Source organism: Eurypyga helias, unplaced genomic scaffold (assembly GCF_000690775.1).
Source record: "Eurypyga helias isolate BGI_N326 unplaced genomic scaffold, ASM69077v1 scaffold11477, whole genome shotgun sequence".
NCBI lineage: Eukaryota > Metazoa > Chordata > Aves > Eurypygiformes > Eurypygidae > Eurypyga > Eurypyga helias.
In genome coordinates, this window is record NW_010262316.1 from 18185 (window position 1) to 35063 (window position 16879).

The 16879-nt window shown below is 36.9% G+C and overlaps 1 protein-coding gene across 1 annotated transcript in view; it reads left to right on the forward strand.

Annotated features, from left to right (window-relative positions):
• LOC104512628 overlaps nt 1–16597 on the forward strand; it is a gene marked incomplete at its 3' end in the record, with an annotated part of 31814 nt that extends 15217 nt beyond the window's left edge. Inside the window, exon 6 of the mRNA XM_010155681.1 lies at nt 16489–16597. Coding sequence (XP_010153983.1) covers nt 16489–16597 — 109 coding nt within the window. The remainder of the gene's footprint in view (nt 1–16488) is intronic.
• Between the last annotated feature and the right edge of the window lie 282 nt (nt 16598–16879).

The window sequence follows — 16879 nt, forward strand, 5'->3', positions numbered from 1 at the left end:
CACTTGTTCTTAGAGTGGCCTTCTGTCTCAGTCCCTTCAGGTCATGGTAAAGATCAATCATCAGTTAATTTTCTCTGTGTCTTTAGAAGGTCAAGTGAAGAACTACTGTAGTCTCAAATGTGATTGCTGGGGTGCCAGGAAAGGTATGGTTGGAGTCATGTTTTTTTAAAATCCTGTTAAGTTTTAAGGATGAATGATTGCTGCTGTAGTGCTGTTGTATATCAGTTTAAACACTGTAAGTCCTACCTGAAATTTGCACTTGAGTACTCAAAGCAGGGCTGTTGGCAAGGCTGAGGCAGTAGGACTTCGCAGTTGCCAACTAATGCATTTCAGCTCTAGAAACTAGTAAGACATCCAAACATTGGAACTACAGGCATATCAAATCCAAAATCGTGGAAACAAAAGAAACCATTTAGAATGTATCAGTTGCTGATGAAAAGGAGCTTGAATGCTAGTAGGAAACACATGTAAAAATTCAGAAATGAAGTTAAAAGCCAGGAAGGTGCAAAAATGCAAGTTTAAAACACAAAATTACTGTACAATGTCTATATGCTAGGTGTCTTTCACTACAAATACTAATGTTCCTTCCCTGTAAAATTGGTGTTATCAATGCCTACTTTACCGCTGTACTGTCTTCTGGATGTGTTTCTGCAGTATCATGTTTTTTTTTTTTTTATTGTATGATTCAATATTATTATAAAACATAGTAGTTGCATAGTCTAGTGTATTATGCCACAGAAATGCCACCCACCCACTACTTGTGTCCCTCTGCACCTCAACGGGTTTGTTCTTTGGTGACAAAATACTGTTTGTTTTTCATCATGTCACCTTCTGTATTCTTTCATTAACCGAGCGTTTTGGTCTTCAGACTGAGCGTTTTGGTCTTCAGACTGAGCAGTTGCAGATGCTTAAAATACCAGGTTCCTCTCTTCTATTGTACTTGTGACACTTGAAATGGCCATTAAATGTGAAAGTCATGGGTTTAAAGTCAGATTCCCGGGTAGAAACTCATTGTTTAAAATGCCAAAAGCTGGAAAACTAGGTAATTTTCATATGGAAAATACCTGTATCTGCAGAAGCAACTAGTGCTCAATTGGCAGAGACATGGAAGAGCCTTGGCTAGTTATTGCTTCATTTCCTCCATGTTTTTACTGCATATAAAAGCTTAGCTTAAATGGAAATTTTGTATCTAATTAATTCGAAAATACGAGTTGAAGTTGTTTTGCGTACTCCTTGTTTGAGTCCTTGTTACCACATTTTTTGTGGTTTTAGAATCACATTTTCCTATTTTTAATGTTTTCCTCTTCCCTATTGCTGACCCACATAAACAGGAAAATGACTAACTTTGCTTGTCAACTGGGCAAGATGGTGAAACTGTGTATACACTGAATGCTTAAGCTGAAAAAGTGCCACTTAAAGATTTTAAGTAAACATTTTTCAAGGCAGAAATGTGATTTAAATAGTGTGCTTTTAATGCTCTTCTGATAACATGTATACAAACTATTGTAAAGTTGTGGATGCTATCTGTGTGCTTGCAGGTACTACGGGGAATATGAAGTCTCTAACTGCTCTTGCACTGCATCAAGGAAAACACTAAGCAATGAATTTGCATTCGTGCAAGTTCCTCTCTAAAATCACAGTAGGGTGAAATACACTGCTTCAAACTGGCAGATGAACTTTCCTGGCATTCATCTGCATCTGATAAATCTTGCAAAGCTTATTTAAAAACTGAAGGCTATGTTTTACTATATTCAGTTTTTCTTCTAAACTCAGATATGCAGCTTTTTATAACTCAATTTGTGTCTCTGAATGGTTTTGGCAATGAAGAGTGGAGCCTCCAGTGCTATGTTTCACATGACACCTATATGTAGGTTGTTAGTTTCCAAATACAGGTTTACCTTATTCAGATGATGCCCATGTTGGGTCTCCATTTGTTCTAGACTTAATTAAATAAGTTCATCTTTGCTAACTCTGGCATTCAGATATGTTTGGCTGTTGCCACAGGAGTTCATAGGAAAATGTTAAATAAAGAAATTGTCAGAGCAATAATATACATAGATAATGCGAATGTAGATCAGTAATGCAGATAAGGTAAACCATGCTGCAGTTAAAAAATGCAAAACTTGATTATGTAAATGAATAAATTTCTTAAGCATAAGAAATTTGTAATATGTAAATTAATAAATAAAAGTAATATGTAAAAAAAAAAATTTCTTATGCTTATTTCACGGAGCAATTTTTATAAACTTCCTAAATTTTAATGCAGAACAGATTTTTTTTTTTTAATGTGTTTTGTGCTTCTCAAATGAATGTTGCTCTGTATGTCAAGTAGCTTACTTCTACCTTGCTTACTTCAGCCCGGCTGGTATCTGCACTTCTTGCAGCATTTCCTTGATAAATACAATTAGACCTTAATACTAGGATTTTATATTGGCTAGCTACTGAAAGCCCTACTCTCGGCTTAATCATCTAATTAATGTTAGATTCACTAAATACTTTATAACGTCGTTGTTACCGGTGGCATCCATAATGTGTTTCTTACGGAATGATGTCTTTCTGGTGTATCATCTGTTGTAGCTGAGTGTACGACTAGTGTGGTGTGCAGTGATGGTCCAGGAAAATTGCTTTCATGGCTTTTCAGATAACTTAAGTTTTGTTTCTCAAATTCTGGTAGTAGGTGTGTGAACCTGTGTTCCTTTTTCTTCCTGCTAATACATTGGTTTTAGTACTACAGATGTTCTGGGCTGCACTCACTACACTTGATCAGCCTACTACTGCCTTGATGCAGCTTGAGTTTGTTTTGCAAGTTAGATTCAGAGATCTTCAGCAGTTTCACACCTAGGTTTCAAAGATTCTTTGTCTGTGAGTGTGTTGCCACTAACACATTTAAGTAACAAAGAATGCTAAAGCTTTTCTTTCTCCATATTCTTTGTATTTTTTTAATAGCCATTGCTTCCTCTGCATTTTTGCCCTTCCTCAGATGTACTCTATATATGAACAGGGCAAGATGGCAGCGTGGCAAACTAATTCTGTTTAATTAGGAGATGAGCAGGGTGCCTTCAATTAGAATTAGAACAGCATAAGTAGATGTTGAAGCTGTGTTGACATTACAGAGAAGACAAAAATTGACAAAAATTAACTAGAAGAAAATTCTGTGGCAGGGAAGTATGCCTTAGTGGTTTCAAACTGCTTTATCTAACAGCTTGCATCTCAAACTGTGCTTGGCAAGTGTAGTCATCCCCTCCTATGGATATACTTAGTTATTATTTGTCTTTTGTTAAAGACGGATGCTACTGAGTAGGTTTGTGTGTGATCCGTCTAACACTGAGGACAAAACTGACATTGTACTCTTTCCAGATGTTAAGAGTTTCTCAAGTCTGGTAGGTACATACTACTGTGCTGTAAAGGACTTTTTTCTGTCTCTGGGAAGTGTACCAGCAAGAGCTGCTAGTGATGATGTAGCTATATCAGAAGAGCTGGGCTTTGAATCCCAGTAGTAAGGTTGAATAAAATGCTGGTTCTCTTGAATAATTATGAGCAGTCAATGTCATAATTATTGATCTCCAGTAGAGAGCAGTCACATGTGGAATAACACATCATCTTATACCACGTTGTCATAGACGTGGTACCAAAAACTGCTCCACCATGAGTGGAAAATAGCATTAAGCCTCGATAATGATGAGAAAATGTTCTGATTTTAAGTGGTATCTAATGTAAAAAAAATAGGGAGAGCACACTGCTAAATAATGGCACATTGTAAAATGTAATCGTTACTATTGAATTGGTAGGTTGTGCGCACGCTGTAGAAATGTCTTGGTTGAATGTGCGTCTACAGCCTTTGGTTTCATGATGTAAGAACTCACTGAAAACAAAATACAGCTAGGAGGAGGAAATAAGTGTTTGTGCCTGGTGTTATCTTTTTTAAAAATTGATGTTGAACAGAATGCTTAAACTGTCCCATCTACATAGAAATAATTTATAAATTTCACTTTTCTTTGAATCTTTTAGGGTGAATCAAATATAAGGAAGTGTTAAAACTTCAAGTAGCATTTCTGAAATTTCTATTGGAGAATTGTGATTTTGCAGTTAAATTTTCTTTAAAAGCTTTTTTTTTTTTAAAAGCTTAATATTTTGTGGTTGAGGAATAATGGAAGATTGAACTAATGGCATAAAACACCACCCCTTAATCTGAAATCTTGGAACAGTGAAGGATGTCAAGAGCATGTACTTGATTGATATTAGTCTCTAATTTGGAGGGGAAAAAACCCAACCCAAACCAAGAAAGGAAAACCAGCACCTTGTTAATTATTTTGCTTTGTTTTGATAAGTGTATGTGTTTTGCTTAATTATTTTACATTTAGCCCAAGTAAAATGAGTACTATAAAAGGTGTATGTTCACTCAACAAATTTCCTTTGAACAGATTGTGTGAAATGTTTAACTTTACCTAATTTACATGTGCAAAGGAGAACAATGCATTTTTAATGCCTTTTGTTTCCAACTTGCCCTTTCTTAACATTTATTCTTTCAGATACATTAAAAACGGTAAAAATATGAACATGTTTAACACTTTTTCTCTTCCAAGTAATTGCTTAGGTGGCTTTTAAATGTATGTATTAAACTCCCTGAGTTTTTAAAAATAAACTCAGTTAATGTAAACTTTTTACAAGGTTATATGTTTCCAGTAGCTTCTTAAGTTTTGGCTATTAAATGGCTACTAAGTTAAATTTGACTGGTTGGAATAGCAAAAGGGGCAGGATTTTTAGTTCTGCTACCTTTGAGCTGTGCTGATTTGTAAAACCCTGTAAGATGTCATATCTCCTACTTTATCCTCTATCTTTTAATACAGCTGTTTTGTAATCAGAAGCTTATCAGCTGCTAGGTCTGGAAGGTCTATATTTTGGGTTTGTCAGCTATCAGAGGTCCCTTTTGTATCGTTTCATCGGCTGTATTATTAGTTCATGTGAGCTTGTTCTTTTTTCTTTAAAAATTTTATTGCCTCTGATCTTAGGTAAAGGCAACCATGTACACAGATGCAAATACTTGCTCTGAAAAAAAAAAAAAACCCACTGTCTTGGGGGCACATGAGCAGACAGTTCTGCTAGACTGCCTTAAAAAGCGAGGCACCCATTATGGCTAACATGCCGTTTCCCATTTCATTTTTCTTTGGGAAGCTTCTGTCCATCCAGGTAAAAGGCATTGCTTATTCACTGAGCTGGAGGCCTTGCATAGCACACAATCATTTCTGCAAAGCAGGTCAGTTTGTAGAGTATCAGTCCTGTGTTTTACTGGTTTCGTCTTCAGCCTCTTCCAGCATCATTATTTCCATTCTGATGAATACTGTCAGTTTATTTTCATAAAAATGTTTATGATTCATGTAGAAAAAGTTCTGTAACTTTATTCATCTTTGTACCCTAGTATCTTTTTCTTCAATAGCAATCTTCTGTCTTAATGGAAGCAGAACAATGTCCTGAAGCAGTTCTAGTTGAGTCCAAGTCTCCACTATGGCTATGGACAGTAGAATTTAAGCAGCATTTAAGTATTTGTAGCAAAAATGCGAGATAGGTCTGCTTTGAGTTCTGTGCAACATCCCACACTGTGCTGATTTTGGCTGGGATAGAAATAATTTTCTTTATTTTGCTAGTATGAGGCTGTGTTTTGGTTGTGCTGAGAAGAATATTGATAATGTACTAATGTATATAGTTGTTGCCCAGCAATGTTTACATTAAGCCCATGACTTTTTTAAATTTCCCATACTGTCCCTGTATTCCCAGCTTCCTCTCTACAAGAGGCTGGGAGGGGACACAGCCAGGACAGGACAGCTTACCCAAACAGACCAAAGGGACATTTCATGCCATGTCATGCTCAGTATTTAAGCTGGGGAGAGTGGGTGGGGGGTGTGTCTCTCTGGCTGTCACTGCTCGGGGACTGGCTGGGCATCAGTTGGCGGATGGTGCATGGTTGTATCACTTGTTTTCTTTTCCATGATTTCCATTACAAATTAGTGGTAGTAGTATTAGTATTGTTGGTATTGTCAGTATTATTACTATCATTCTTTTATTTATTCTCCTTTTTTTTTTTCCAATTGTTAAACCAATCTTACTTCAGCCCATGAGTTTTCTTGTCTTTTCCTCTGATTCTTCCCCCCATCCCACTGGGGGAGGTGAGCGAATGTCTGCTTAGCTGGTGGCTGAGGTTAAACCACAACACCACACGAAGATGGTTGTTTTTCAACCGACTCTCATTCCAAAGCTGATTAGTAGTCTATAGTGAAATAATTTTTAAGTGGAAGTTTGTAGCTTGACAAAGTGCAAAAAACCCAAACAAACAAAAAAACCCCCACCAAAAACCCCCAAACAAAACACCCCCCCTCCCCTCCTTTTGTCATGACGCAAAGTAAAAACCCTTGGAATATGAACTGTCCTACAATAATGTGCTTCCGTGTTTTCAATCCCATTTCTGTTGGCAGTCCTGTGCCACCATTCCTACTGTCTTTACGGTTAATGAAATTGTAATGCATACTGTAATTTCCTTTCATCTTCATTATAGGTAAAACTTTCAAAATTGGAGTCTTTGGCTGACTTTTTGTAGATATGTAAGTAGACTATGTCCATATTTTGTCTTTTTAAGGAAAAAAACACAAAGGGGTCATCTCTGAGGATTTGCTATTTAATTACCTCACAAGCAGAAATGCAAAAGTCAGTGTAAGATAGTGAGTCTGTCTCCACTGTACTCATGAACAATTTTTTTGTTATTAAATGAATCTGTGCCTCAGTTTATATTATGTGTGTGTATACATAGTGTTTTCAATAATTGCTGTACTGCTGGAGCCTGATTTTTTTTTTTTTCCTTTTAAAATATACTCCATCTGTTGAACATTATTGATTCTTTGCAATCATGTCTTACACAAGTCCTTAAACTGCTTTTAAGAATAGCTGATAAATTCTTGAGGTACGATCAGGTTATTCTTTTGGTCCTCTGAAGCCACGCTTCTTCTGCTCTCACATGTGCCCTGTGCTGTGACATTGCAGTCTGCGCTGCCATCCCTGAAAGCAGGAGGGGTATCAGGTGCAAGTATTTTTCTTATAGAGGGATAACTTTGCAGAAAAATAAAAAAGGGAATGTGTGGACAAATACAAATTTGCAGATTTGACTGACTTTTAAGAAGTAAAAATGACTAAGTCTCCCACACAGGTATGTCAGCTCCCTGACCCAGTCAAGGTCTAGTTGTAATGTCACCAGCGGAGTGGGAGAGCTGAGAGTTCGGAAAACCTGAATTAAATAAGGGTTTAGCTAATCTCACCTTGAAGTTCTTACTACACTAAAAGTTTGCAAAATACAATTTTCTGGCACCTATAAATGCTGAAAATAATTGCAACTTCAGGATACTTAATTGTGCAGGAATGGTAAATACTTTTTTTTTCCCTCCTGCAATGTTAAAGGGCCACCTCATTAAGTTTCTGAAGAAAGTTTTCAGAGTGGTTGGGAAGAGTTGAACAGATGTAAGATGACTTTACTTTTTATATGCTGTCAGTTTGCTGGTAGGCTTTTCCTGATCACTATTCTTACGTTTACACTAATGTTTCATACTGAAGTAACTTTTGTGCATAAATAGAAGTTGTGGATCAGGGAAGCTTTCCTTTGTAAAATGCCTTGCCTTGCAGTGCAATCAAGAGGAGTATACTTGCATAGATCATGGCAAGGTGTGAAAGGCATGATGTTGCTGAATTACCTGGATGATGTGTAGGCGAATAGCACCATCCTCTGGCGTTACAATATTAGTTAAGAATTAAACCTGAAATTGCTGTCTGTTATTTTTGGTAATTCAATGTAATTGTAATAAAATGTACATATTGTACTTTCAGTTTTACATACTCATTTTGGGCCAAGGTTTTAACAGAAATTCTGGTAATTTGCATGGACTCAGTGTATTCTGGTCAATTCAGTGACTGGCTAAAGAGGATCTCTTTTTAGGGTTATCCTGCCCATAGTGCTGACTCTGCTCTTTACATGACCATTTATGGTAGGAAGTTGCACTTCAGAAATATCAGACCGAGCTTTTTCTAAATCTCGGTGGAAGACAATTCACAGTCATTTAAGAAAAATTCGTTGAATTAGAAAACACCACCAACGACTTAACAGTTGTGGATGTGTGGGAGAGTAAAGGTTCTGTTGCTGAACAACTGCACATGTCTAATAAATTATTTTTACAGCGGATCATAAGCTTCAGTTACGGATTGAGAAGGGGTATCATTGGCATTGCTAGAGTGCAGAGCAATACGCCTCCCACAAATAAGGTTTCAGTAGTTACAGGATGAGTTGTACTGAGTTACGATTATGTGAAGAACTGGATTTTAGTCCATTTAACTGCAAGCGGGCGGCATGAGAAATACCGCAGGGACATTCTTTTCAAAAACTTGACGCATGAGAAAGTTGCTGTTTTGATTTTTGTGAATTCCTATTGGACCTTTACATGTTTACGTATCAGAAACGTAAAAACGAGGCAGCTGATGTTTGTGTAATCTCTAGAAGAAAACAGACACAAACACACACACCCCTAGTCCACCTTTCTGTACAACAGATCTCTCGTTTTTTACACAGAAGTGTTGGATCAGTGAAACTGGAAATCTTGAGTTTTCCTCCTGGGACAGTGCCTTTCTTTCACCAAATATATTAACTGTGAATGTGAACCAGATCAATTATCTGTGTTTCTGGAAAGACAATACTCTACTTATAGAGCTGAACTATGTGTTCCTTTGTTGACATGTGCTGTTGAACCGTAACTTCTTAGAGAGAGATGCTGATTGGAATGTCATATTAAGCATCCAGATATTGGGACATACAAGTTTAATTTGCTAAAACATTGCTCACAGTTGTAACAGAGGTCAGTAAAAAATTTTATATAAAAATATGTATTATACCATTCTTTGAGACATGAGGTTTCAGTGGCACATCAAGTATTCTGAATTAAATGATCATAGAATCACAGAATGGTTTGGGTTGGAAGGGACCTTAAAGACCATCCAGTTCCAAGCCTCCTGCCATGGGCAGGGACACCTTCCACTAGACCAGGTTGCTCAAAGCCTCATCCAGCCTGGCCTTGAACACTTCCAGGGATGGGGCATCCACAGCTTCTCTGGGCAATTATTGCAATAAGGAGTCACAGGGAAAAAGTAGTTTTAATGGGTTATGTTAATCTTGTGCTGTTTGAGTATTTCAATACTCAAAGAGTGCCAGCTCTTCTAAGGCCAAATTGAGTGGATTTTGAGAAGGTGAAAAGGTCACTTAAGGACTGAATTCATGCAAATAGTATCTTCAGGTTCCGTTTTTGAAATAAACTGTTCTGTTTGATCTTTTCCAGTTTCCCTGTTCTCCTTGTCTGGAGGATGGGAAAAAAAGTCCACCCCAGGCAGGTACCTCACTTGAACAAATTAAAATTTGGACTAGGGAGTCAACTTGCTGGGTTGCAAGCGTTTAAACTAAAGCCTGAGCAATGAGAAGTGCCAGCTACCTGTAACAGGCGAGGCTGTCAGCCCTTCTGACTGTGTGTACTGCACATCCTAGTTGTTGCAGCTGCATCTAGTGAAGCAAACTGTTTCTGGAACTTCAGTCTTGGGGTATCAAGTTGTGCTGTTTCTGTGTTGTGGGCCACAGAAAACTGGCCCAATTTGGAGATACTCAGGTATATTGCTCAATAGCCTGCTGTATCTCTCCTCCCTCCTGCTATATCAAACCTTAAAAACAAACCAAAAAAAAATTCTTGTAGTCATGTACAAGTAGACCTTTTTATTTACAGCATTTTTCAGTGAAAATGCCTACTCCCAGTTTCATGAAAAAAAAAAAGTTATATTCACCATCTGAAACTTTGCAGAGAAGGTAATGGTTATAACAACAAGACAAAGTTACCTGGAAAACCCCTGACTGTGGTTTCTATTAGGAAATAACCTTTCTTTTAAAAAGAAAAAGTTCAGTGTTCTTATTTGGAGAATTGTTTTCAGTAGTATCTTTAGAATGGCTGTGTCTCGGTGCTGGGACGTGACTTAGCAAGTTGCTTTTTATGTATTTTGGACTGTTGCGTGGTTTTCATAAGTGCTGTGGATGTTTGGTAGCATCCATTTGTATATTGCAGTTCATAGGAGGATGCATGACATTATACTACTAAAAATGATTAGTTTGAACAGGTATAATTAAATATTAAAGTAACATTTGATTTGGATTTCCCTCCCCTCCCCGTGACATTTTTACTGGGCTAAGTGGTGGTTCTTTGCTACCAGAGGTGCTCCTTGGAGTGCTGCTGATGTTTCTAGGATCATAGAAGAGTGGGAGAGACTTTTCTAAGTAATTTAGTTTTTCCTTTCCCAATTATCCTATATTGACTTATATATTTGCATAAGAAAGGATTTGTGCATGTTGAACTCACATTTGCAGCAGACTGTCACCTATCTCTTACATTCAAAGGAAGTTAAATGATGGTCTATAGGCGTGGGTGTGTTATATGCAGACGGAATGTTTTAAAGGTTAGCAAACTCTGTAAACTTAAGAAATCTGGGATGTTGGTGGTTCACTAGTCATGTCATGTGCTGGTAGGACATGATTGAGAGTCCTGGAGTTCTGATACTATTCTCAGCACTGTGATGTGTCAATAATACTAATAGTCCCACTGTCACTGAAGATCCAGTGTGCTCTGTGGCAAAATTAACTAAAATGTGCTGCACGTTGCCACCATGTCCTTCAGAATTTTGCAGAATTTAAGTGTCAAATAATTCAAGTGAATTATTAAAAAAAAAAAAAAGAGGCAGGCATATATCTAACAATTTTTTTTTTTAATTTCCTTATGTTATTGTTTTTCCTTTGTGGTGAAATTTCAAGGGGCAAAAATGCAATTCTGCTGCTTTTAAGGCAAATTAGCCTTTTTAATTAAAGGCTAAAAGCTGACGAGGTTTATGGTGTAAATAGAAGGATATGGACAGTTTGAAATGTCAGCTGGGCTATGTTACAGTCAGTTTTGAAATAGCTGATTACAGTGATGGATGGATGTATCAGACGTTAATATAAACCCACATAGACATGGGTAGACAGTTGATGCATGCTTCTGAGCATGGTATTGTACGTAATCAGGCTGGCACCGCTGCTTCTGGTGTCTCGTCCATATTTGGAATATTTTCATAATTGTAGGGCCTTAAAATCGTAGCACAGCATCTAGGAAGGGAGTTGTTATCTTCGTGGAACCTTGGTTATTAAGTCTGCTTTTCAGACAGAACAGTCCTCTCTGTGCTTCTGTTACTAATACACTCAATAATTGCGCTGCCAGTAGTGTACGCGAAAAATATTTTTTTTAACTGGTAAGTGACAGAACATACTTGGAACATGCTCAGTGCACAAAACCAGTGCACTGTCTTTTTTCGTTTATGCAGCTGGTGGCTGTTGCTGTATAATTGGTAGACAAAGGTGTAAATGGCTTTCTCGTGGCAGAGTAAGCATCTCCTCTAGATCAGAAGTCATGGTGTTACTTGTATGGTTTTCCATGGCAGTGCTGATTTAGACAGGGCTAGCAGGACCTGCTTAAGTAAATTAGACTATTAAGTTTCAGTAGCACCTAGGATTCTCAGCCCCATTCAGAACTGAAATAGTATGCAGCCTTCTTTTTTAACTGCTCATAACATTTCTGAAAACAGAAGAAATAATATAAATCAAGTAATATTTTCAAAAGCATGTAAGTGACTTAAAGCTTTAAAGAAAAAGAAACTTTGATCAGGCCACAGCTAGTTAGCACATAATTCCCTTGGAGGTGTGTTCGTTGCTGGTGCTGATACACCCCTCGTAGTTGTTTTGTGTGAGACATGGTTTTACTTCTTGACTGGGATTGCCGTCTGGAAAAGCACGGACTCAAGACATGCCTAACATGCTGATATTCTTCCTTCCTTTTTTTTTCAAGCTGAATTCAGGCATATTAAAAATTGTGGTTCATCTTACCAGAGTCGGGCTTCTCTGTGCAATGCTGTAGTTAAGCTTGAAGTTTCAATGCCATCATACAATTTGATGAGGTGAGGAGAAGCCTACGTGTGTAGGAATCAAAACCGGTGGCATTTTATTTCCGTTGCTGAAAAGGTGTGGCCATCTGAATGAAGCCAGTGTGGATTTAAATACCCAGTGCTAGTATGCATTTCTCAAAGTATGCCAATAACTCAGCTTCGCCTGGTATCAGCATGTCTTTCTTGAGTTGGTGGTTGTTTCACACATTCCTGATGGTTTTATGTATCTCTATACTACCTGGGAACAGAGTAGACTGACAATCAATTCTTCAAGTAATGAAACTTCCATACTTCCAACAGAATTATCGAAAATACCAATTTTTTAATCTTCCTATTAATTTCCATGTAAGTATATTAAAAAAACGAAAAATAAAAAAACCCAACCTTCTCAAGCCTGTTGTGTGTGATAAAAGTCAAAATAATATTTTGTTTATTTAAATCTTTTACAGGTACTCCTTGCAACTATTTTTACAAAGGAAATCCCAAATCTAGGGAGTTGCTTACAGTAAAAGAAGATGGTTGACTATATCCTTACACTTTTGCTATTCCAGCTTGAACATCCAGAGAGACTGTTTTTGTCTTTAAAGACTGTCCCTTTGTTTTACTTGCTTCCTGCATATGAGTGTGTCAGTGTCCTGTATTGTGTCATCAGATTTTGGGGTTGCTCTTTAATAATCTTGAAGTTACAGCAGGTATCGTGAGTAGTACTTTCTGACTAAATCAAAAGGCTTTTAAGTCAGAAGACCAACTGGCAGTCACAGGAATGGTAAAAGCAGAGAAGAATAATAAAGGGAAGAGAACTTTGATAAATGTTACATGCTACACTACCAAAGTTGTACTGGAGTAAAATCAGTGCAGGTCTATCTGTTGCCTTTGCTGTTGGGTCATCGTAATTTAATACCGACATAAGGTGCATCAGTGCATGTTTTGTTTTGTAATAGTGTGTGACTCGTAGCTACAGTACACTTTAGGTACTCTGATGTCAGTGTGGTCTAAATACCAAATACCTGTCTGAAAACCACTTTACATATAGTCTAGAAGTTTTTTAGTTTTTAAACGTTCTGAATTGTGAGAACTATCACGCTGACAAGCCTTTATATTTTTATAATTTAGGAATGCATACTTTCTGTTTTCTTGGAAGGAAAATGTCTTCAATTTTCCTAGTGTTAAGTTAGTGAAATGCCAGATTTTTTATGGATTGTCCTCTTCAGTAAAATCTCTTGTTCTGCAGTTTGACACCATTGGCCAATCAGTGCATTTACTTGCATGTGATCCCCTCTTTTGCTTTTTGCAATGCTAGAGTCAGTGGAATGTAGCAAGGAGGTATTGGGGCTTCTTAGTGGGGTTATGAGAGAAGTATCTGTGTTTGGTTTTATGTTATGTATACTCTTGGTTTTGGAAATGTATTCTCACTGAATTATTTACATATGTGTTTGAGAATGTCCAAATGGCAGTAGGCATGAAGAAGTTTATGAAGACTTTCTTGGCAAAAACTTACATATCCTTTATATCCTTTCCCTCCAGAGATTAATTTTGCTCACAGTGGCTCTTATCCTAATCAGATTGGGATTACTGCTCCTACACTTTTTCCAAGGCTTGTAATGCACTTCAGTTGCCATAGGATACTCTGCTTGTTGATTAATAAGTGTTTTAAGAATTGTATCAGCATTGTGCATTGACTTCCTTTTCGTTCCAAGGTGCAGTTTAAGGATTTGCATATGGTGCTGAATAGCTCTGGCTTTGCCTGCTAAAGCAGATAAGAATTTATCATGCAGTTTTCTTCGGTGGTGCCCTATAGATTAGATAATGAAGTATACTTCTTTCCTGACCTTGTGTTCTTTGTAATGAAGCCCTTAGTTATTAATCTTTGATGGTGCCTGCAGTGCACAAAAGGCAGACTGGGTCCTTATCTCCAATGCGCTGCTTGATTTTACTGTACTTGTTTATAAAAACATTGAAGTCAGAAAATTGTATTTGACACTTCTCTCAGTAGTGTCGCCAACAATTCTGGTGTTGTCTTTGCATCTATTTGAGTGCCACCATTCCAAGATTATCTTCTATGGCTTGGATTGTCTTTATATGATCCTGGTCTCTTTCCTCGCTCCACCTACGCTGAAACATGAATGCTTTATAAAAATAAATAAAAACACCCAAACTGCCAGTGCTGTTGATGGACAGTTACTTTCTCCTGCTCTTTGTAATTTTATTTTTGTATTTTCAATCAACTTCTGGTGTTTCCTAATCTCTAGTTTTAAATTTCTGTGTTCTCTGTGTCATATACTTGATTCATTTAATGTATATTTTGTCTCCTTGGACAAAACCCCTGTAACTTTGCTTCAATATCACACACCCCAACAGTATTTATACAGAGTGAAGCTTAATTTCTAAATTGATCAGAGAAGATCCGTTTTGTAAAAATTTTGACTTTTGATTTTGGATCATATGTAGCAAATATTGCTAATAAATTGCAAGTTATTTGCAAGTTTTATGATGCAAATAGTTGAAAGAAACAACCATAACAAAGCTAATTACTTTTTTTTTTTGGTGTAATTATTAGTTCGTAGCAGCCAGATTTCAAACATGGTATTTTCTGAGAATTGACTGTAATTCAGCTTTCAAAAGACATGTAAAGCATTTATGCTTAACTGGCAGTTGGAAGTGATGGGTGCTTGAAAATTTTAAGAATTGAAGTGGAAAAAAACACACCAAGTTGGCAACAAAATTAATGTATTTTTTACTATAACTGAATTGATAACTACTTTTTAAAAAAAGGTGTAGGTGATCTATTTAGGAGCTTCAAGATGAAACAAAATCTTTATGCTTAACTATAAGTAATTCTTGCCCAGTGATGTGAGAATTTTATATTCTGAATCTTTACTGTTTGTCAGTTTCTTAATTTGTGATTACTGTAAACCATGATTTGTGCTGTTGCCTTTATTTCTCTTAGTATTTATTGTTATTTATGGTCTAGTTGGTATGCAACTATTAACAATACATGTAAAGACAACTACTTCCAGAGATCTCCAGGTGACACAAATAAAATGAGTATCAGCAGATAAGACAGATGAGGGAGATGAAGACCAAGCCATCGGTTAAATAAAAATGTCTCGATCCATAGTGTGATTGTTTAGAAAAAGTTGCACAAGAGCTTTTTTGGCATGCTTTCTATTATAGGCATGTCTGTGGTATTCTGTTTCCTTACCTGAAATCTTCAACAGCCTTGACCGCAACTTTATATATAATCTGCAAAGCAACGTGATTCTGTGGTTTTGAAGGTGTAGCCGTCACACTTGAGAACATAATGAAGAGTTAACCTAAATGAGTAGGACCAAAAGATGCCAACAGTTCATTTTACAGCAGTAATCTAAAATACCTAAAAGATTTACTTGTTATTCAACAGAACTATTCACTTGACTCTGTCAAAATTGGTCTTTTACTGGAAGAGTAGCAGCATTTTTCTGGTTTCCATATACATCTGTAGGTGAAGATTGTTTAAAACTTGAAGCTTAATTTTGGGTTCATGTTATTGTTTTGCTTTCCTATGTGTACAGCATCCCTCAGAACACAAGATACAGCAGCTGTCACTCACACTGTAAAGCTGCAAGTCTGTTTTTCCTTGAAAGGAGAATGGATCCTGACATTAAAGAGGGAGTTGTGGAAAGAAAAGAGCTAGTTTACTTTTTATTTAAAATCCCCCTCTCCAGAGTAAATGACCTTTTTTTTTTTAATTCCCCCCCCCGCCCCCAGCTTGGCAAGAAACTAAATAATAATGTAGTGGTATTGGTTGTGAAACTGTAGTTTCACAAAATTAAGAATGAACCTTACTGTAATTGTGTTTCCATTTAATTTACAGTAAAAATTGATACCTTTAAAGTAATTAACTTACTCAATTCTGATAATGATTTCTAAATAGCCTTTAAAGTAGCTAGCTTTTGGGTATTGCTTGGCTTCTTTGGCCTAATTCAGCATGAGACAGCTCTGTTTCCAGGTGTCAGGGAAGTCCTGGTAGCCCACACATAGCTTGAGCTGCTGCCAGCAGTACCTGAGGTAGACATATTTTTACCTTACAATAGCCTTGAGACTCAGCAATGTTAAGGCAAAAGAAAAATTTGAAGTAAGAGTTAATATAATCAGCTGTTGAGCTGGCACAAAGCGTTTCTTCACCCTCATATTGCATGAAATGCTTCTGGCATCCTGCAGAATGGCTGTGAGTAAAGCACTTGAATGGTGTAGGTGTCATATGAATGCTTGGAGATACAGGTGAGATTTTCACAATAGATATAACTTTGTAAATTATTTTGAATAAATATATAGTGTAAGTAAGACACTGAAGTGTGAAAATTCATCATCACAAACTGGTATCTTTGGGTTGAAGTAATGTAACTTGTTAAACTTTATAATATTTAACACCTGTTAGTCACAACCTTAAGTTCAAACTTACTTTTTGTTTGTTACTAGGAAAAACAAGGGATTCCCAGTCAGCCAGAATGGAATCTGAAATTGTGCCAAAAGTTACCAAAATGACAGTGTCTGGAAAGAAACAGTCTATGGGATTTGAAGTTCCATGGTAAGCCAAGCCCTTGTACGTCAAGGTACATCAGCAGCTCTTCTCTCACTGATGCACCTGTAGCAAGTATTCTTCTTCTTTTTTTTCTATTTTTTACAGCAGTTTTAGTGTCACTCTCCAGAACTAACCATCTCAGCTTCTTGTTTGACTCAGAATTACTTTCAGAAGATGGTACCTCACGTTTTGAGTTTAACAAATCCTTTCACTATGAATAATGCAGAGAGATATCAACTAGTCAGATTATTTAAACATCCGCTTCATAGAATACTGAACTTTCTTGGG